Here is a 23,236-nt window from a genome sequence, read left to right as displayed (position 1 = left end):
GAGAAAAGGCGGCAAAAAAACATAAAACTAAAATGCAGACAGTTTAAATAGTATAAAATATTTAAAAAATCTGAAATTATAGAAAGATTGCTGAAGGTTTTGTCAACATTTTAAAAGTTAAATGGTGTTTTTAGCTGAATGTATGCAGAAGCTGTAAGCTGTTAAAGTTGATTAAAGTTGAAAAAGATTTGAAGATTTTCCCCATTGGATCCCATTCATTTTAATTTTTATAAAAAGCTTAATAATTCAAAATGTTTAATGGTTAAAAGTATGAAAAGATATTCCGCACGTGTCCTTAAGAAGATGAATATTTTAATAGTTGAACAGCTTCTGTAGCTCAATACATGAAGCGGTTGAAAAGGGCCAAAATACGTACGGAAGAAAGAAAAAGTTGAACTAGAAATTGCATTTCCTGTGGAAAATGCGTTGGAATGCAAAAAGCTGAAGCATAAAGCTGAAATATTTGAAAGAAATTGCTTAATTTAGCTGAACATAGTGAAATATAGTTGAATAAAGCTTAAAAAAGCTAAATATATTTGAATATAACAAAACAGCTGAATATATATGAAAACAGCTGAATGTATATAAAACAGCTGAATATATATCAAAATAGCTGAATATATATGAAAATATTGAAATATAGTTGAATCGAGCTCAAAAAACCTGAATATATTGAAAAATAACAAAACAGCTGAATATATATGAAAATAGTGGAATAAATATATGAACAGATAGAGGAAAAGAGAGAGAGAGAGAGAGAGAGAGAGAGAGAGAGAGAGAGGGACAGAGAGAGGGACAGAGGGACAGAGAGAGAGAGGGACACAGAGACAGAGGGAGGGAGAGAGAAGTCCTGTGCGTGTGTAAGTGTCTGTGTGTCTGTTAAACTGCCCTAATGAGAACACCTGTGGGTTGCTAGATCAAAGGTTGCCATAGTGATGACTTCAAAGGTCTTCAGTTACATAGTGTTAAATGGAGGAACACCTATCCAAAGAATCCCTCAAAAAAGATACTTTAAAAGCTCCTATTGCTTAGATATCGCATATGGAGCATGAGGAAGACTTGGTTAACAGATACTGTGACTGGTGAGTCTGTACGATAAAACATGTGTCTGTACGGGCGATTTACAAATCAGGTACGAGCTTCAGGGGAGACGTGGCTTTGGAGGGAGATTTAACATGGCGGCGGATGGCAGAGCGAGGTGGACTTGCTCTCGCATTCAGTCCGATTTCAAGACGTCTGAATCTGTTGGATTCCTATCGACCACAGTTTATGACAAGATTTCCAACGTTTTGAGCTATAAATTATGCCCACAGAGTACACGGTACGGAGTTTACGGCAAATTAAAAAAACAAAAAAAAACGACAAGATCTGACGTGCTCTGCCCTTTGAGTATGACATCACGCACTCTGAGCTCCGCAATACACACTAATGTTAGAGAGAAAAGGCGGCAAAAAAACATAAAACTGAAACGCAGACAGTTTAAACAGTTTAAAATATTTCAAAAATCTGAAATTATAGAAAGATTGCTAAAGGTTGTGTCAACATTTGAAAAGTTAAATGGTGTTTTTTGCTAAATGTATGCAGAAGCTGTAAGCTGTTAAAGTTTGTTGAAATTGAAAAAGATTTGAAGATTTTCCCCATTGGATCCCATTCATTTTAATTTTCAGAAAAAGCTTAATAATTCATCAAGTTAAATAGTTAAAGATATGAAAAGATATAGCACGTGTCCTTCAGAAGCTGAATGTTTTTATAGTTGAACGGTTTCTGTCGCTGAAAATATGAAGCAGTTGAAACGGGCCAAAATACGTATGGAAGAAATAGAAAAAAAAGTTTAATAAAGATTCGAAGAACAATAGTTGGAATGCTTTCAGCATTTCAACTAATAACTAGAAATTGCATTTCCTGTAGAAAATGCGTTGGAATGCAAAAAGCTGAAGCATAAAGCTGAAATATTTGAAAGAAATTGCTACATTTAGCTGAACATAGTGAAATATAGTTGAATAAAGCTTAAAAAAGCTTAAAAAAGCTAAATATATTTGAAAATAACAAAACAGCTGAATATATATGAAAACAGCTGAATGTATATAAAACAGCTGAATATATATCAAAACAGCTGATGCTTTCAGCATTCCAACTAATAAAGATTCGAAGAACAATAGTTGGAATGCTAAAGCATTCCAACTAATAAAGATTCGAAGGACAATAGTTGGAATGCTAAAGCATTCCAAAAGCATTCCAACTAATAACTTGAAGAAAGATTCAAAGAACAATAGTTGGAATGCTGAAGCATTCCAACTAAATATATATTAACATATTACAATTGTCATATTACCATACTGTAAATGGATAGTCTTATATAGATACATTCTGTCCAGAGAACATGCCAATGTTGCAGCCTTTGTCTGATTTCTAGCCGGCGCTTGATATTTACTGTTGGTAGTGCTGAGGGGAGAGGAAGGAAAGCGTCAATACCAACGCTATTCTCACCTTTGCCCCAGTTCGATTAGTTGGGGTGGAGGATTGGAGCTTTGGCCAGCTGTATATATGTAATGTATTTATTTGTATTTATTATTTCGACCTTTTCCTTCATCCATCGTTGACTTTTTTTATTGTGTCCGACTCTTTGAGCAGATCATTCAACACTTTCCCCTGTCACTATCTCACAGTGAATGGCAGTGCCTAAATGTAAAGGGGGGCAGGGGCCAAGCTCTAATAAATTCTTCATTGTATTGATCAATTTGCTCTCCTTTTGGGTTTGCAGCCAGTGATTTATAAGTGGAAATGTCTTCCTGTGGATCCAAAATGTGATTTTTACAATTGAGCTGTTTGACAAACAGCTCGATTGTAAAAATCACATTTTGGATTCCCAATATAATAAGGTGAGATGAAAATTGTATATCATATCTAATGTAACAACATCATATTGCAGATCATGTGATATTATGTCACAAACAGTAGCACATATGGAATAAAACATGACTTTGTTTGTATATGTTGGAAGTGTGTTTAACATTTATGGACTCCGATAAGTTTCAACAGGATTTAGATCTGTGAAGGAAAAAAGTCAGTGTAGTCTAGAAAGAAAATAAGATTACCTAAATACAATTTGTGTAGAAATGATGGTCAATCAACAATAAGGTCACACAAAGAATCTGAGAGAAAAAGAATAATGACCATCTGAGTTGCACTTCCACTGCAGGTTCAACACTGAAGTGCATACAAAAGCAACAACAGTTACCTTTCCATTTATATAATTTATGCTTTTCTTTACATTAACAAACCTTTGTGTTTATTTTATTGAGGATTTAAAGCCGAATTTACAACCACAGGCTTTTGTAACTGTCACGTCACAGGCTCTAAATCTATGTTAACCTAATTTGAGCAATAGAAAAGGTTTTTTAAATCTAGAAAACATTAAAGCAATTAGACATAATAAAACAATAAGCACATGTTTGATCTTATTCATTTGTCTTTTATAACGCTAAACTCCAGTAAAGTTGTTAATGTGTAGGCGAACACTTTTTTTATCAAGCTGAAGTCCAAACGATGTGTGTGTGTGTGTGTGTTTGTCCACGGTCATGGTCACAATGAAGGGACAAAGAAGACCACATACAAAGAGACAAAAAGTGGAGGAGAGCTAGACGGTCAATGCAGGGTGCAACACGAGGGGGGTTTAAAGGGAATTAATGACCTACGATCCCTGACCTCGACAGGAGGATGCAGGGTGTGTGAAAACAGTTGGGTGTGAGGGAGGAGGTGGCGGAGTCAACACGGACTGATAGAGGTGGAAGAGAAAGAAGGTGTGGTCTCAGGGTAAATTAGGGCGAACAGGATGATGAATGGGTGGAGGGGTCATGGCAACCAGGGTGTCACCTCGGAGAAAGAGACACAATGGATGGACAACGATTTAGGCAAATCCCTCCCTCCCTCTTTCCTCCTCATTTTTCTCAACCTGTTTTGAAGGAGAGATGAGCTGCAGATTTTTTATCATGCAAATTAAGGGCCTCAATGTACTTCTCACATATAATGTGAACATCAGCAAAAAAAAAATCTTCAGTATCATGCTGAGCCACATAACTTAATTACCAAATGTGCATTTGTTTAAGGGGTGTAATGTCAATGCAGTACAATTACAATGTAATTTATGTCAAATCTGGCAGTAAAAAGGTTCGGGGGAGTTACATGAGTGTGAACTGAAATTAAGCAGAGTTAACTGTCCAAATATGGTTGGGTTTAGAAACAAACACTTGATACTCCACCTAATCTCGAAAGAAAATATTGTATTTTTTTAATCAACAGCATTCATCAGACAGCTGTACTGCCCTGTAACACATATGACCATCCTCCATTTTTTCATTCCTGTTGATAAAATAAACTCCGACAATGTTATTAAATCGTCAATAGTCAGTATAAAATTAATCTGTACTTGAGTTTAAACACTCAGTACTGATTCCATCAACTCTAACAACTGCTTACACACTATACTACACACTATACTATTCTCTTCATTGTACATTTAAGAACTACTTTCTAACTTCTTGACTCTTTCTGTAAAACCAAAATAAAATTGGTACCAGATTACATGGTTGTTTCCAATTAACATTCTGAGAAATAGTTAAGAGGTTAAAGGACCTTTAACGTTTAACACATTAAAATACTCTTTGCAGCATAATGCAATAATATTTAGACCTTTAATGTTTCTTGGAGTACCTTTTATTAATTCATATTTAAATACATTCACTGCTCATCCAATTTAAACTGTGCTTTGGTGACATTTTGCACTTTTAGCAGTTTTATGGTTCACACATATTCAAATGTAGTTATTTTCAGAGCCTGTCCAAGCAGTGGACAGATGTCCCCCCAAAAAAGAAAACAAACAAACAGAATCATTGATTAATATAGACAGAGTATGGACCGAACGGTCAGCTGACGATGAGACACTTTCTAACATGATGGTGAACAGATGGATGGGTGGACAGCTACCCCCTGAGAAATAACACACACACACACACACACACACACACACACACACACACACACACACACACACACACACACACACACGCACACACACACACACACGCACACACACACACACACAATGAAGGAAACAATGCCTTAAACATAATTTTGTATTTGATATACTGGTGCAAATTGTCTTGAGATAGCTATTTCATTCTGATTAAACTGCATTACAATACAGAGATACAGTAGAATTACTGTATTAGGGAGGGGCGTAAACGGGCGATGTTTTTAAGATGAAAGAAGATTTTTTTGTGATGTGACGTGTGTGGAGGCTGGAACAGAAGTCATCGGTGCAGAGGGAGAAGTTGTGGTGGCATTTGTTTCGTCATTTGGGACCGAGGATGATGAGGATTTGTTGCTGTTGAGTTTCAGGAAGTTGGCCTGCATCCAGGTCTTTGTATGTGTGAGGCAGTTGCTGATGGTGGAGTAGGTGATGGATTTGGTTGAGATATAGAGCTGTGTGTCGTCGGTATAGCAGTGAAAGTTGAGACCGTGGTAGCGTATGTTGGTGCCAAGAGGAAGCAAGTACGGTATGAAGAGGAAGGGGCCGAACCTTGGGTGACACCTGAAGGGGCTGTGTCAGACTTGGATGTCAATGATCATCCGTTCCGACATGGATTTGCACCGACAATTTGTACATTGTAAACGTAATATACGAGTGCGGCGGTGCTAAGGAAGGCTCCGGTTCTTGTGCGTCCAACCAGGCTAACCACGTCAAGCTGCGACCCCCACTGCAGCCAACAGCTCAGCATTGGTCCAGGCAACAACCAGCAAATAAGCGATATGCAAATGCAGGCAACTTACCAAAGAAGCCTCATTTATGATCCATATATCCATAACAGTCCAACAAAAATGGTATTCTTACGTTAAAATGTTCAATACAAAAAAACAAACAAAAAACATGTGATTTCACCATAAATATCCACAGACTGGTGTTGCATCGCGTTATATCAGCTGGAGATATGAAACTATATCGCCATGTTTCTGGCTGTATCTCGTTTTGAGCACAGACGTATAGGTGTACTCAAAATGGAGGCTGAATTCGAACCTTTCCAATGAATCCTCACTTGAGCCAATAGGAGCTTCAGATCCTGACTGACAAGCTACTTTAGCCAACGAGAGTCAGCGATGAAGAACTGGTTCTGCCTATTCTTCTTCATATGGGACAAGCCTGTCATTTGCTACAGCTCTGATGACAGGCATTTGCTCATGCCGTGCTGCTCATAACGTTTATTTAGCGCTTTAGAAACTCATGGATGTGTTGAAAGCGCTCATACTTATATGATAGTCATTGACTATCATATAAGTATGAGCGCTTTCAACACATCCATGAGTACACGATGCATATCATTACTGTAGAACACGATAAAGGTGAACTCAAGATAACAATACTTATCCCTGCTTCAACTTATTGAATTTCTGATTATGAATAATACATACATACTGATCTGCCCATACAAATATTCAAACTCCTAGTTATATGGTAATCTGAACACACATAGGTTACATGAATACACACATAGTTCATGATACATACATGCATACAGTACATATAGCCTCATAAGTGTATATTGATTCGTATACTACTACCAGCAGGCACATTTAAATAAATATAATCTGAATGATTTGGGTGATGAGGCACTTAAAATTAGCAGATACATTTTATTTAGTTTGACACATTTACTGATATTTCTGCACTGACTAGTGTTACGCGGCTATACGCTGCATTCACAACAGGAAGTGTTGCGAATGTTCGCTACGCTTAAATGTGAAAGCACCATTAGATTTTGTCATGATTATGGACTTAAATTCATCGTATGTAGTCTTAATCAACTTCTGCTCATCAGCAGAGAAACGAGACAGTCATTCTTTGAGTTTATATGTCTTTTTAGAAAGACAACATCATGAATTTGGCGTTCGACTTTTCTCCCTTCTGAAGAGGAGAGGGCACGCACAGTTATCCTGTGAACTGACGTCTGGTTAGAATAAACGAGACCGTTTGTGGGCGGATCCACCTCCGTGGAACCGACATATTCTGTAGTCAATCATCTCGTTAGGTTAAGCTGGAAAATAGGACTTTTGATCGGATTTGTTGAACCACATTTGTGGAATAGGGTCCTGGTCTGTTTTTTTCTGTGATGTGTATCAGTGCATTCTGTTGTCTCCATGGGAGAATTGATACAAATGCTCTGACCAAAAGACAAACTGCAGTGATGAATGTTTCCCTATTAAAATGGGAACCCTCTTGACCCCACCGTAGCTCATGGATGGATGGATGGTTGGGGTGTGGGGGTTCAAAGAGGGTGTTGGGGTCAATAGATTAATGAGATGCCGCGTATGGGCTTAAGTGGGAGGGGCTTTAGGGCTTAAATACAGCTGCCCATATCTCAACATTATGCCTATTGTGCCTCTAGTATTGAACTGGGTGTCAAGATGAGCAGTCAACCCTGTATGTGTGTGTGTGTGTGTGTGTGTGTGTGTGTGTGTGTTCGCGTGCGCGTGTGCGTATTCTAAAGGAACCTGACTATCCTTTGGGGTTGGATAGACATCCACCGCATACTTTCTATGAAACTTTCGTCATATTTCTGAATGATTTAGGGAGGTTTGATTTCAAATATAATATTTACATTACTTATATTTTCCTTTTGTATTTAACAGATGGAAGATTAAACAGAATTCCTGAAAGATATTCCTGTAGCTGTGAAGGATGTTTTTTTTTCAGAACTTTTGATATCCTAACATGCACCGTTGGATTTATTGTTATGGTAGAGACTATAACCCCTAGCTGAGATTGCAATTTTATTGGCCGATTATGTTTTTTTAAAGTTTGACCAGCTGATTGTTTTTTTGCGGTTACGATTTTCTTTCTAAGAACTCGAATTGACAGCAATGCTCGCGACTGATTCAGTTTTCACCCCATTCCCAAAATATAGTTTCACCTGTCATAAAGTCAGTTCTAAATGTTTTTACTCTATGCTGGTTAACAACACAATGATTGTGAAATACATAATGTAATGTTATCTTTATTCGAACAGTTGGATTTAAACTATTTTAGAGCTAGTTTTCGGAACTTAAACAGGTCATATTTCATCTCAACCTGATTCATTCAACTGTTATAATTGACCCAAGACACATTTTTACTGAATAGAGCACGACATAAGGCATGGCAATACAAAATGCATACATCTTTGAAACTGTAAATCGTAAATATATTATTTTAAATAAATGTATCCATTACGGTTCATGGGGAACCTGAGACTGTTATGTAGTTTTATGTTGTGATGGTTCTAATTGTTGTCTGCATCTTGTCTCCCTTGCCTGTCTGCTTCTCCTCAGCTCCTCCTGAGTTTCTGCAGTGGCCACAGTCAGTGTCCAAACCAGCAGGGGGCAGTGCTGTGTTCACTTGTGTGGCCCAGGGCGTCCCGGAGCCTCACCTCATCTGGCTAAAGAATGGCAAGGTCCTGATGCCGGGACACAACGTCAAGTTGACCAATAACAACAGGTGGGTGATTGAAATACAAAAGTCATATATTTACATCACTGTTTGGTAGACTAGTGATGTAAATATAATTTAACAGAAGCTGGGGATAGTCCCTTCAATCTGACAGTATGAGCAGTCACACAGTTGATCTTTAAAATACGTAATTGAACATGTAAACCTTTTAAGCCTTTTGTGAAACGATGGACTAATCAAAAGTTGAATATAATCAAACAGCAGAGTGGGTTACAAGACTATGTAAAACTTTTTGTACATGCTCTAAACACTCTTAACACAATGTTACGAATGTTATGTTACGAATGTTATGTTACGAACGTTACGTTACAAATGACCAAATATCAATATTAATATCATGCAAAAAGTTCAAACACTCGCAGATTTTTGTGTTGTTAGCTTCATGCTTGAGACAAACGGAATAGCTTTGTAGAAAGAAGACAACCTGCAGATTAACGATATACCCTTCAATTTCTTCTCCAACAAAGATCAGCAAAACATAATCCAACACAGCCATGTACAATTAAAAAATTAGAGCGATAGTAGAGAAATATGACTTAGTTTTGCTAAAGACAATTGGCAGTCTTTAAGCGCTGTATCCGCATTGCTAACTGATGACTGACTTCATGACTTCAGTGGGTACAATTTTTATGAGCAAATTGTAGCGAGCGTTTGACAGAAAACGGATTCTGGTTGGCTAACAGTGCTGTCGATCTCATTTTGGTGCTTATAGAGAGATCCTATAGGCTGTCATGATTAAAACAAGATTAGGCTCATATAGGCCGAGAAAAATCTGACTATGTCAAATATTGCATTATAATTTGAGGGCACAGAGCATTATTTGTGTTTTTTTTTAGTGTATGCTACTGCTGTATTTAGATGTATTTAACAGCATTAGTGTTTTTACTATCTTTATTTAGAGGAGTTTTTCCTGATCCTATCCTATGACAGAGATGTTATGTGTACAGATTGTAAAGCCCTCCGAGGTATTTGTGATTTTGGGCTGTATAAAATAAACTGAATTGAATTGCATAGTGATATATAGGGTAATATAGAGCGTGGTACATTCGAAAACTTCAATGGCACACACAAATCCAAAACACACGATTTGTAAATTCACCTGAACGATATTTTGCTGCTTCACTTTATCAAAGTCAAACTTTGCAGAGACTGTTCACACCTTGTGCTGTGATTTGGTAGATGTTTACACCTGCAGCTGCATCATTCCAAAGAGATACTAAGTGTTTTTTTTTCTTTCCGCCGCGTGCCATCTTCATTTACTCTTAATGATAGAAACATTTACTTGACACCTGGTGGTAAAATCATCAATCAGGACATTTATTTGTTGCAAGGAAGGAGCAGAGCCAGTGATACACTGTTTACTAATTGCATATCCAAGTCTGCTCTCCGAATGCGTGCTCTCTGCTCTCCGAAAGCACTAGCTTTTTACATACTTATTATTATCAATAATCAAAGGCTCACGTTATCCCCCAAAGACGTCTTTAGATTGGCCTCAGGATGGTCATATCATAGACAGAGACAAACAGCCCAGGCTATTGACTATCAGGAGACATGCTACGTTCGTGTCTAAGTTATATTCTGAATATAACAGTGAAATAGTAACTGATTAAGTGAAACAGAGAAACTGATTGAGAGTAAAGTTTTTCTTCCAACACTTAACCAGTAACATATATACTGATAAGTACACATGTGGCCAAATCTCACAAGTGTTGTCTTTATTATAACACCAACATTATTGATATAGCCCTTGCAGAGATACACTTGTTTTAGTATGGGTGTGCAATTTTTTGCAATTGGGCTAAAAGTGTCAAACAAATACCATGCATGCACATTGATTATAAAGTTAAGTATCACAGCAACTCAAAGGCAGAGCCAGTTGTAGCACTACAGTGCTGGTGTTGCATTTAATTAGCAGGCACACTGTAGTTATCACTTATGGAGAAAAGAAAGCTCAGGCCATTGTGTTGGTTTCAGAAGCAACATCAAAGTGCCAGCATAGACGTGGCTGATCTGAGCTCCTTGTAGCAGAAGCATTGTCGGATGCAGGCCTTGGTTTTTTTATAAATAGCCCAAACTATGCAAGTCCCCATGCATTACAGAAGAGCTCTTTTTGACCCTGCAGTTCACTATTGTACCACATGGAGCCAGCGCTGCACAGAGAGTTATGATGCTGGTTAGACCAGCTGTTCTAAAACGTTTTGGGGCCAGGGACATTTTCCATGTACCCCCTAAAAATCATATCACATATTAACCATATTCTTGCTGCATTTTAAAAAATTCTCAGATAGCATCAGAAGTATGTCTATTTTAAAACTTTAACCATAATACTTTTGACCTGTTTTATAGTGAGAAACAGAAACACAGCATCAACATGAATGATGTTAAGATAAGAGATAAGGAGACAAGTCCAGAGCAGGACAATTACAGAGGGGGATTTTTTTTTTTTATCAAATTGCGTTCAGATTCAACTTGGCAAGACTAACATAGCCTAATAAATCTAGACCTTTAAACTTTCCAGTCTAAAGCTTATAAGTGCTTAAATAAGGTTTTTATTTTTGCCATTTGTGCTTTAAACTTAAAAATAAATAACTTATTACAGCAACTCACTATCATATCAGAGTTCCTATTGTGCCAAAGCTAATGTGAGTGGGAGTAATAGACACAATATGCTTGTTTTTTTGGTATACATCTACTTCTTTATTTAAATACAGCATGATTTTATAATGTGTCACAGACCCCTGGAGGTCCCAGATCCGACTTTAATAATCACACGGTTGGACCCTGAATGTCTCCTGATGATCAGTGTGTGATCTATGCTTACATCAAATCCAACAAATGATATCCATCAGAATATTTGATTGTCTATTACTGTTTGTATGTATTTTTATTTAATGTATTTTGTATCCCAAATATACTCTATAGCTTTTACAGTATGCAGTCTAGTTACAAATACGTCCTAGATCCATTGTAACCACATATTTTAGTGTTGGTAAGTACTCTGATTATTGATATTGTTCAGTTCATTAAAGAAAATGAATAAGTGATGTGGAAATTGCCTTCTTATAAAACTTAGGATTGACCACACAAGGAATTTTCATTGTATTTGAGAATCAGAATCAGAACCATTTATAATAAGTGAGTTTGCACAAACAAGGAATTTGTTCTGGCAGAACATGCTCAACATTTAACAACAACGCTAACAATGAACATTTAACTACAAAATAAATAATAATAATAATAACTAGAAAATTTCGCAAGAAATTTTGAAAGTGTGGCTACTACTGCCGTAAGACGTCGCAATATATAGCTTTTGTTTCTGACGCCCGTCTCTCCTCCAAAGCACTTGAGTTGGTTTGTGTGTTAAACTGATTGGCTGATATGAAGCACCTGTGTGCTGCCGTCGTCATGGTGACCAAGTGAGCGCCAGCAGACTGATTAGAGGCAGACTGGACTGTGGACTTAAGGAAATAAACTACTGAACGTCCTGAACACACACAAACGTATATGAAATATCATATGACCTTATTAATGATCACACTGTTGACAACTACACAATATAAAACACACGTAAACGTCTTTGTGTGTGTGTGTTTGTGTGTGTGTGTTTGTGTATGTGTTTGTTTGTTTGTGTGTGTGTGTGTGTGTGTTTGTGTATGTGTGTGTGAGACAAACAGACAGAGAGACAGAAGTCATCTGTGTTGTGTGTGCGTGTGTAAGTGTCTGCGTGTCTGTTAAACTGCACTAACGAGAACACCTGTGGGTCGTTAGATCAAAGGTTGCCATGGTGATGACTTCAAAGGGACTTCCTTACGCTGAGCTTAATAGACCTAAATACTGTGGAACTCCTTTCAAACTATTAAAAAAAAAAGGTACTTTAAAAGCCACTATTGCTTCGATATCGCATATTGAGCGTTAGGAAGACCTGATGAACAGATACTGTGACTGGCGAGTCTGTACGATAAAACATGTGTCTGTACGGGCGATTTACAAATCAGGTACGAGCTTCAGGGGAGACGTGGCTTTGGAGGGAGATTTAACATGGTGGCGGATGGCAGAGCGAGGTGGACTTGCTCTCACATTCAGTCCGATTTCAAGACGTCTGAGTCTGTTGGATTCCTATCGACCGCAGTTTATGACAGAAGACAAGATTTCCAACGTTTCTATCCAACAATGGTGTATGAAGAGTGAACATTGTGGGAGTAAAGACAAAATACGTTTTATTTTTTTAACAGTTTCTGTCGCTTCTTCTCACTCTGTTAATTGGCGCGCCACCCTCTACGAACATTTCGTGAAATTTTTTTTATGTTTTTTGCATTTTTCGGGAAAACGTACGGGCGAATCTCTTAGAAAAGTCATACCTCACGATTCCCGCGCAAACCGCACGTTTCGATGTAATTTTTGCGCATGTGCTGGCAACGCTCTGGGAGGAGTAGTGGTTTGACTATAAGAAGAATAATAATAATAACTAGAAAGAGCATTTCCTGCTGAAAATGCGTTGGAATGCAAAAAGCTGAAGCATAAAGCTGAAATATTTGAAAGAAATTGCTGAATGTAGCTGAAAATAGTGAAATAAAGTTGAATAAAGCTTAAAAAAAGCTTAAAGCTGAATATATATGAAAACAGCTGAATGTATATGAAAATACTGGAATATTTATCAAAACAGGTGAATATATATGAAAATAGTGGAATATATATGAACATGTAAAGAAAACTACCTGATGAAAAGTGTTGAAGCCCAAAAGCATTAAACTGAACTGTTGAAAATCCTTGTTGTTTAAATGTATAATTGGAAAAGGTGAAAGGAAAACTGCATCATCTAAACACTGAACATAGTGAAATATTGTTGAATAAAGCTTAAAAAAGCTTTAAAAAAGCTGAATATATTTGAAAATAACAAAACAACTGAATAAAACACCTGAATATGTATGAAAATAGTGGAATATATATGAACATGTAAAGAAAACTACCTGATGAAAAGTGTTGAAGCCCAAAAGCATTAAACTGAACTGTTGAAAATCCTTCTTGTTTAAATGTATAATTGGAAAAGTTGAAAGGAAAAGTGCATCATCCAAATACTGAACATAGTGAAATATTGTTGAATAAAGCTTAAAAAAGCTGAATATATTTGAAAATAACAAAACAACTGAATATATATAAAAAATAGTGGAATATATATGAACATGTAAAGAAAACTACCTGATGAAAAGTGTTGAAGCCCAAAAGCATTAAACTGAACTGTTGAAAATCCTTCTTGTTTAAATGTATAATTGGAAAAGTTGAAAGGAAAAGTGCATCATCTAAATACTGAACATAGTGAAATATTGTTGAATAAAGCTTAAAAAAGCTGAATATATTTGAAAATAACAAAACAACTGAATATATATAAAAATAGTGGAATATATATGAACATGTAAAGAAAACTAACTGATGAAAAGTGTTGAAGCCCAAAAGCATTAAACTGAACTGTTGAAAATCCTTCTTGTTTAAATGTATAATTGGAAAAGTTGAAAGGAAAAGTGCATCATCTAAACACTGAACATAGTAAAATATTGTTGAATAAAGCTTAAAAAAGCTGAATATACTTGAAAATAACAAAACAGCTGAATAGATATGAAAATAGTGGAATATATACATGAACAGATAGAGAAAGGGAGGGAGGGAGACAGAGAGAGAAGTCCTGTGTGTGTGTGCGTGTGTAAGTGTCTGTGTGTCTGTTAAACTGCCCTCATGTCAGAGGTTGCCATGGTGATGAATTCAAATATCGGCAGTTACAATTACTAACTGCCGATGATTATATGGAGTCAATGCTGGGAAACACCTATCCAAAAATCACCCAAAAAACATACTTAAAAAGCCCCGATTGCTTCAATATCGCATATGAAGCGTTAGGAAGACTTGATGAACAGATACTGTGACTGGTGAGTCTGTACGATAAAACATGTGTCTGTACGGGCGATTTACAAATCAGGTACGAGCTTCAGGGGAGACGTGGCTTTGGAGGGAGATTTAACATTGAAGCGGATGGCAGAGCGAGGTGGACTTGCTCTCACATTCAGTCCGATTACGAGACGTCTGAATGTGTTGGATTCCTATCGACCGCAGTTTATGACAGAAGACAAGATTTCCAACGTTTTGAGCTATAAATTATGCCCAAAGAGTACACGGTACGGAGTTTACGGCAAATTAAAAAAAAAAAAATCTTCAAGATCTGACGTGGGTCTGCCCTCTAAGTATGACATCACGTGCACTGAGCTCCGCAACACACACTCATGCAAAAGAGAGAAAAGGCGGCAAAAAAACATAAAACTAAAACGCTGACAATTATGACAGTATAAAATATATCAATAAGTGGAGATATGCGGTAATAGCTGAAAGTTTTGGCAACATTTTAAACTTGGAATGGTGTCTCTAGCTGAAAGCATGGCAGAGCCTTAGGCTTTTGGAGCTGAAGAAGTTTTAAAACGTTTTTCATTGGAAACCATTCATTTTTATTTTTATAAAAAGTTTAATAATTTAAATATTTGAAAAAATATGAAAAATGTAAAAGCGTAGAATAATAGCTGAACGTTTTGTCAACATTTGAAATTTGAAATTGTGTCTCTAGCTGAACGTATGAAGAACCTGCAAACGTTTGAAGTTGAAGATGATTTGAAGATTTCCCCATTGGGTCCCATTTTAAAAAAAATCATAAAAAGTTTAATAATTTAAAAATTTGAAAAGTCTGAAATTTGAAAAGGAAGTTGCACACGTGTGCTTAAGAAGCTGAATATTTGAATAATTGAACTTTTTTCTGTAGCTGAAAATATGAAGGAGCTGAAGAGGTCCAAAATACGTACGGAAGAAATAGAAGAATAATAATAACTAGAAATTGCATTTCCTGTGGAAAATGCGTTGGAATGCAAAAAGCTGAAGCATAAAGCTGAAATATTTGAAAGAAATTGCTGAATGTAGCTGAAAATAGTGAAATAAAGTTGAATAAAGCTTAAAAAAAGCTTAAAGCTGAATATATATGAAAACAGCTGAATGTATATGAAAATACTGGAATATTTATCAAAACAGGTGAATATATATATGAAAATAGTGGAATATATATGAACATGTAAAGAAAACTACCTGATGAAAAGTGTTGAAGCCCAAAAGCATTAAACTGAACTGTTGAAAATCCTTGTTGTTTAAATGTATAATTGGAAAAGGTGAAAGGAAAACTGCATCATCTAAACACTGAACATAGTGAAATATTGTTGAATAAAGCTTAAAAAAGCTTTAAAAAAGCTGAATATATTTGAAAATAACAAAACAACTGAATAAAACACCTGAATATGTATGAAAATAGTGGAATATATATGAACATGTAAAGAAAACTACCTGATGAAAAGTGTTGAAGCCCAAAAGCATTAAACTGAACTGTTGAAAATCCTTCTTGTTTAAATGTATAATTGGAAAAGTTGAAAGGAAAAGTGCATCATCTAAATACTGAACATAGTGAAATATTGTTGAATAAAGCTTAAAAAAGCTGAATATATTTGAAAATAACAAAACAACTGAATATATATAAAAATAGTGGAATATATATGAACATGTAAAGAAAACTACCTGATGAAAAGTGTTGAAGCCCAAAAGCATTAAACTGAACTGTTGAAAATCCTTCTTGTTTAAATGTATAATTGGAAAAGTTGAAAGGAAAAGTGCATCATCTAAATACTGAACATAGTGAAATATTGTTGAATAAAGCTTAAAAAAGCTGAATATATTTGAAAATAACAAAACAACTGAATATATATAAAAATAGTGGAATATATATGAACATGTAAAGAAAACTAACTGATGAAAAGTGTTGAAGCCCAAAAGCATTAAACTGAACTGTTGAAAATCCTTCTTGTTTAAATGTATAATTGGAAAAGTTGAATGGAAAAGTGCATCATCTAAACACTGAACATAGTAAAATATTGTTGAATAAAGCTTAAAAAAGCTGAATATATTTGAAAATAACAAAACAGCTGAATAGATATGAAAATAGTGGAATATATATATGAACAGATAGAGAAAGGGAGGGAGGGAGACAGAGAGAGAAGTCCTGTGTGTGTGTGCGTGTGTAAGTGTCTGTGTGTCTGTTGAACTGCCCTCATGTCAGAGGTTGCCATGGTGATGAATTCAAATATCGGCAGTTACAATTACTAACTGCCGATGATTATATGGAGTCAATGCTGGCAAACACCTATCCAAAAATCACCCAAAAAACATACTTAAAAAGCCCCGATTGCTTAGATATCGCATATGAAGCGTTAGGAAGACTTGATGAACAGATACTGTGACTGGTGAGTCTGTACGATAAAACATGTGTCTGTACGGGCGATTTACAAATCAGGTACGAGCTTCAGGGGAGACGTGGCTTTGGAGGGAGATTTAACATTGAAGCGGATGGCAGAGCGAGGTGGACTTGCTCTCACATTCAGTCCGATTACGAGACGTCTGAATGTGTTGGATTCCTATCGACCGCAGTTTATGACAGAAGACAAGATTTCCAACGTTTTGAGCTATAAATTATGCCCAAAGAGTACACGGTACGGAGTTTACGGCAAATTTAAAAAAAAAAAATCTTCAAGATCTGACGTGGGTCTGCCCTCTAAGTATGACATCACGTGCACTGAGGTCCGCAACACACACTCATGCAAAAGAGAGAAAAGGCGGCAAAAAAACATAAAACTAAAACGCTGACAATTATGACAGTATAAAATATATCAATAAGTGGAGATATGCGGCAATACCTGAAAGTTTTGGCAACATTTTAAACTTGGAATGGTGTCTCTAGCTGAAAGCATGGCAGAGCCTTAGGCTTTTGGAGCTGAAGAAGTTTTAAAACGTTTTTCATTGGAAACCATTCATTTTTATTTTTATAAAAAGTTTAATAATTTAAATATTTGAAAAAATATGAAAAATGTAAAAGCGTAGAATAATAGCTGAACGTTTTGTCAACATTTGAAATTTGAAATTGTGTCTCTAGCTGAACGTATGAAGAACCTGCAAACGTTTGAAGTTGAAGATGATTTGAAGATTTCCCCATTGGGTCCCATTTTAAAAAAAATCATAAAAAGTTTAATAATTTAAAAATTTGAAAAGTCTGAAATTTGAAAAGGAAGTTGCACACGTGTGCTTAAGAAGCTGAATATTTGAATAATTGAACTTTTTTCTGTAGCTGAAAATATGAAGGAGCTGAAGAGGTCCAAAATACGTACGGAAGAAATAGAAGAATAATAATAACTAGAAATTGCATTTCCTGTGGAAAATGCGTTGGAATGCAAAAAGCTGAAGCATAAAGCTGAAATATTTGAAAGAAATTGCTGAATGTAGCTGAAAATAGTGAAATAAAGTTGAATAAAGCTTAAAAAAAGCTTAAAGCTGAATATATATGAAAACAGCTGAATGTATATGAAAATACTGGAATATTTATCAAAACAGGTGAATATATATATGAAAATAGTGGAATATATATGAACATGTAAAGAAAACTACCTGATGAAAAGTGTTGAAGCCCAAAAGCATTAAACTGAACTGTTGAAAATCCTTGTTGTTTAAATGTATAATTGGAAAAGGTGAAAGGAAAACTGCATCATCTAAACACTGAACATAGTGAAATATTGTTGAATAAAGCTTAAAAAAGCTTTAAAAAAGCTGAATATATTTGAAAATAACAAAACAACTGAATAAAACACCTGAATATGTATGAAAATAGTGGAATATATATGAACATGTAAAGAAAACTACCTGATGAAAAGTGTTGAAGCCCAAAAGCATTAAACTGAACTGTTGAAAATCCTTCTTGTTTAAATGTATAATTGGAAAAGTTGAAAGGAAAAGTGCATCATCTAAATACTGAACATAGTGAAATATTGTTGAATAAAGCTTAAAAAAGCTGAATATATTTGAAAATAACAAAACAACTGAATATATATAAAAATAGTGGAATATATATGAACATGTAAAGAAAACTACCTGATGAAAAGTGTTGAAGCCCAAAAGCATTAAACTGAACTGTTGAAAATCCTTCTTGTTTAAATGTATAATTGGAAAAGTTGAAAGGAAAAGTGCATCATCTAAATACTGAACATAGTGAAATATTGTTGAATAAAGCTTAAAAAAGCTGAATATATTTGAAAATAACAAAACAACTGAATATATATAAAAATAGTGGAATATATATGAACATGTAAAGAAAACTAACTGATGAAAAGTGTTGAAGCCCAAAAGCATTAAACTGAACTGTTGAAAATCCTTCTTGTTTAAATGTATAATTGGAAAAGTTGAATGGAAAAGTGCATCATCTAAACACTGAACATAGTAAAATATTGTTGAATAAAGCTTAAAAAAGCTGAATATATTTGAAAATAACAAAACAGCTGAATAGATATGAAAATAGTGGAATATATATATGAACAGATAGAGAAAGGGAGGGAGGGAGACAGAGAGAGAAGTCCTGTGTGTGTGTGCGTGTGTAAGTGTCTGTGTGTCTGTTGAACTGCCCTCATGTCAGAGGTTGCCATGGTGATGAATTCAAATATCGGCAGTTACAATTACTAACTGCCGATGATTATATGGAGTCAATGCTGGCAAACACCTATCCAAAAATCACCCAAAAAACATACTTAAAAAGCCCCGATTGCTTAGATATCGCATATGAAGCGTTAGGAAGACTTGATGAACAGATACTGTGACTGGTGAGTCTGTACGATAAAACATGTGTCTGTACGGGCGATTTACAAATCAGGTACGAGCTTCAGGGGAGACGTGGCTTTGGAGGGAGATTTAACATTGAAGCGGATGGCAGAGCGAGGTGGACTTGCTCTCACATTCAGTCCGATTACGAGACGTCTGAATGTGTTGGATTCCTATCGACCGCAGTTTATGACAGAAGACAAGATTTCCAACGTTTTGAGCTATAAATTATGCCCAAAGAGTACACGGTACGGAGTTTACGGCAAATTTAAAAAAAAAAAATCTTCAAGATCTGACGTGGGTCTGCCCTCTAAGTATGACATCACGTGCACTGAGGTCCGCAACACACACTCATGCAAAAGAGAGAAAAGGCGGCAAAAAAACATAAAACTAAAACGCTGACAATTATGACAGTATAAAATATATCAATAAGTGGAGATATGCGGCAATACCTGAAAGTTTTGGCAACATTTTAAACTTGGAATGGTGTCTCTAGCTGAAAGCATGGCAGAGCCTTAGGCTTTTGGAGCTGAAGAAGTTTTAAAACGTTTTTCATTGGAAACCATTCATTTTTATTTTTATAAAAAGTTTAATAATTTAAATATTTGAAAAAATATGAAAAATGTAAAAGCGTAGAATAATAGCTGAACGTTTTGTCAACATTTGAAATTTGAAATTGTGTCTCTAGCTGAACGTATGAAGAACCTGCAAACGTTTGAAGTTGAAGATGATTTGAAGATTTCCCCATTGGGTCCCATTTTAAAAAAAATCATAAAAAGTTTAATAATTTAAAAATTTGAAAAGTCTGAAATTTGAAAAGGAAGTTGCACACGTGTGCTTAAGAAGCTGAATATTTGAATAATTGAACTTTTTTCTGTAGCTGAAAATATGAAGGAGCTGAAGAGGTCCAAAATACGTACGGAAGAAATAGAATAATAACTAGAAAGAGCATTTCCTGCTGAAAATGCGTTGGAATGCAAAAAGCTGAAGCATAAAGCTGAAATATTTGAAAGAAATTGCTGAATGTAGCTGAAAATAGTGAAATAAAGTTGAATAAAGCTTAAAAAAAGCTTAAAGCTGAATATATATGAAAACAGCTGAATGTATATGAAAATACTGGAATATTTATCAAAACAGGTGAATATATATGAAAATAGTGGAATATATATGAACATGTAAAGAAAACTACCTGATGAAAAGTGTTGAAGCCCAAAAGCATTAAACTGAACTGTTGAAAATCCTTGTTGTTTAAATGTATAATTGGAAAAGGTGAAAGGAAAACTGCATCATCTAAACACTGAACATAGTGAAATATTGTTGAATAAAGCTTAAAAAAGCTTTAAAAAAGCTGAATATATTTGAAAATAACAAAACAACTGAATAAAACACCTGAATATGTATGAAAATAGTGGAATATATATGAACATGTAAAGAAAACTACCTGATGAAAAGTGTTGAAGCCCAAAAGCATTAAACTGAACTGTTGAAAATCCTTCTTGTTTAAATGTATAATTGGAAAAGTTGAAAGGAAAAGTGCATCATCTAAATACTGAACATAGTGAAATATTGTTGAATAAAGCTTAAAAAAGCTGAATATATTTGAAAATAACAAAACAACTGAATATATATAAAAATAGTGGAATATATATGAACATGTAAAGAAAACTAACTGATGAAAAGTGTTGAAGCCCAAAAGCATTAAACTGAACTGTTGGAAATCCTTCTTGTTTAAATGTATAATTGGAAAAGTTGAAAGGAAAAGTGCATCATCTAAATACTGAACATAGTGAAATATTGTTGAATAAAGCTTAAAAAAGCTGAATATACTTGAAAATAACAAAACAGCTGAATAGATATGAAAATAGTGGAATATATATATGAACAGATAGAGAAAGGGAGGGTGGGAGACAGAGAGAGAAGTCCTGTGTGTGTGTGCGTGTGTAAGTGTCTGTGTGTCTGTTGAACTGCCCTCATGTCAGAGGTTGCCATGGTGATGAATTCAAATATCGGCAGTTACAATTACTAACTGCCGATGATTATATGGAGTCAATGCTGGGAAACACCTATCCAAAAATCACCCAAAAAACATACTTAAAAAGCCCCGATTGCTTCAATATCGCATATGAAGCGTTAGGAAGACTTGATGAACAGATACTGTGACTGGTGAGTCTGTACGATAAAACATGTGTCTGTACGGGCGATTTACAAATCAGGTACGAGCTTCAGGGGAGACGTGGCTTTGGAGGGAGATTTAACATTGAAGCGGATGGCAGAGCGAGGTGGACTTGCTCTCACATTCAGTCCGATTACGAGACGTCTGAATGTGTTGGATTCCTATCGACCGCAGTTTATGACAGAAGACAAGATTTCCAACGTTTTGAGCTATAAATTATGCCCAAAGAGTACACGGTACGGAGTTTACGGCAAATTTAAAAAAAAAAAATCTTCAAGATCTGACGTGGGTCTGCCCTCTAAGTATGACATCACGTGCACTGAGGTCCGCAACACACACTCATGCAAAAGAGAGAAAAGGCGGCAAAAAAACATAAAACTAAAACGCTGACAATTATGACAGTATAAAATATATCAATAAGTGGAGATATGCGGTAATAGCTGACAGTTTTGGCAACATTTTAAACTTGGAATGGTGTCTCTAGCTGAAAGCATGGCAGAGCCTTAGGCTTTTGGAGCTGAAGAAGTTTTAAAACGTTTTTCATTGGAAACCATTCATTTTTATTTTTATAAAAAGTTTAATAATTTAAATATTTGAAAAAATATGAAAAATGTAAAAGCGTAGAATAATAGCTGAACGTTTTGTCAACATTTGAAATTTGAAATTGTGTCTCTAGCTGAACGTATGAAGAACCTGCAAACGTTTGAAGTTGAAGATGATTTGAAGATTTCCCCATTGGGTCCCATTTTAAAAAAAATCATAAAAAGTTTAATAATTTAAAAATTTGAAAAGTCTGAAATTTGAAAAGGAAGTTGCACACGTGTGCTTAAGAAGCTGAATATTTGAATAATTGAACTTTTTTCTGTAGCTGAAAATATGAAGGAGCTGAAGAGGTCCAAAATACGTACGGAAGAAATAGAATAATAAGTTTTTTAAAGATTCGAAGAACAATAGTTGGAATGCTCGAAGCATTCCAACTAACTAGAAAATTGCATTTCCTGTGGAAAATGCGTTGGAATGCAAAAAGCTGAAGCATAAAGCTGAAATATTTGAAAGAAATTGCTGAATGTAGCTGAAAATAGTGAAATATAGTTGAATAAAGCTTAAGTGTCTGTTAAACTGCCCTCATTCCAAGGGTTGCCATGGTGATGAATTCAAACATCGGCAGTTACAATTAAAACAGGTGAATCTATATGAAAATAGAGGAATATATATGAACATGTAAAGAAAACTACCTGATGAAAAGTGTTGAAGCCCAAAAGCATTAAACTGAACTGTTGAAAATCCTTCTTGTTTAAATGTATAATTGGAAAAGTTGAAAGGAAAACTGCATCGTCTAATTACTGAACATAGTGAAATTTTGTTGAATAAAGCTTAAAAAAGCTTTAAAAAAGCTGAATATATTTGAAAATAACAAAACAACTGAATATATATGAAAATAGTGGAATATATATGAACATGTAAAGAAAACAACCTGATGAAAAATGTTGAAGCCCAAAAGCATTAAACTGAACTGTTGAAAATCCTTCTTGTTTAAATGTATAATTGGAAAAGTTGAAAGGAAAACTGCATCATCTAAATACTGAACATAGTGAAATATTGTTGAATAAAGCTTAAAAAAGCTGAATATATTTGAAAATAACAAAACAGCTGAATAGATATGAAAATAGTGGAATATATATATGAACAGATAGAGAAAGGGAGGGAGGGAGACAGAGAGAGAAGTCCTGTGTGTGTGTGCGTGTGTAAGTGTCTGTGTGTCTGTTGAACTGCCCTCATGTCAGAGGTTGCCATGGTGATGAATTCAAACATCG

The 23,236-nt window shown here is 35.3% G+C and overlaps 1 protein-coding gene across 1 annotated transcript in view; it reads left to right on the top strand.

Annotated features, from left to right (window-relative positions):
- The window catches only part of si:ch211-57n23.4 (immunoglobulin superfamily DCC subclass member 3), a 53,404-nt gene that overhangs the window by 18,564 nt on the left and 11,604 nt on the right, over window positions 1–23,236 (top strand). The window contains exon 7 of the mRNA XM_068576020.1: window positions 8,362–8,527. Within this exon, the coding sequence (XP_068432121.1) occupies window positions 8,362–8,527 (166 nt within the window). The remainder of the gene's footprint in view (window positions 1–8,361; window positions 8,528–23,236) is intronic.

This window comes from Clinocottus analis, unplaced genomic scaffold, assembly GCF_023055335.1.
Source record: "Clinocottus analis isolate CAN_PGR_092001 unplaced genomic scaffold, fCliAna1.0.p SCAF_14, whole genome shotgun sequence".
Lineage (NCBI taxonomy): Eukaryota > Metazoa > Chordata > Actinopteri > Perciformes > Cottidae > Clinocottus > Clinocottus analis.
This window is presented reverse-complemented; position numbering and strand designations above follow the sequence as displayed.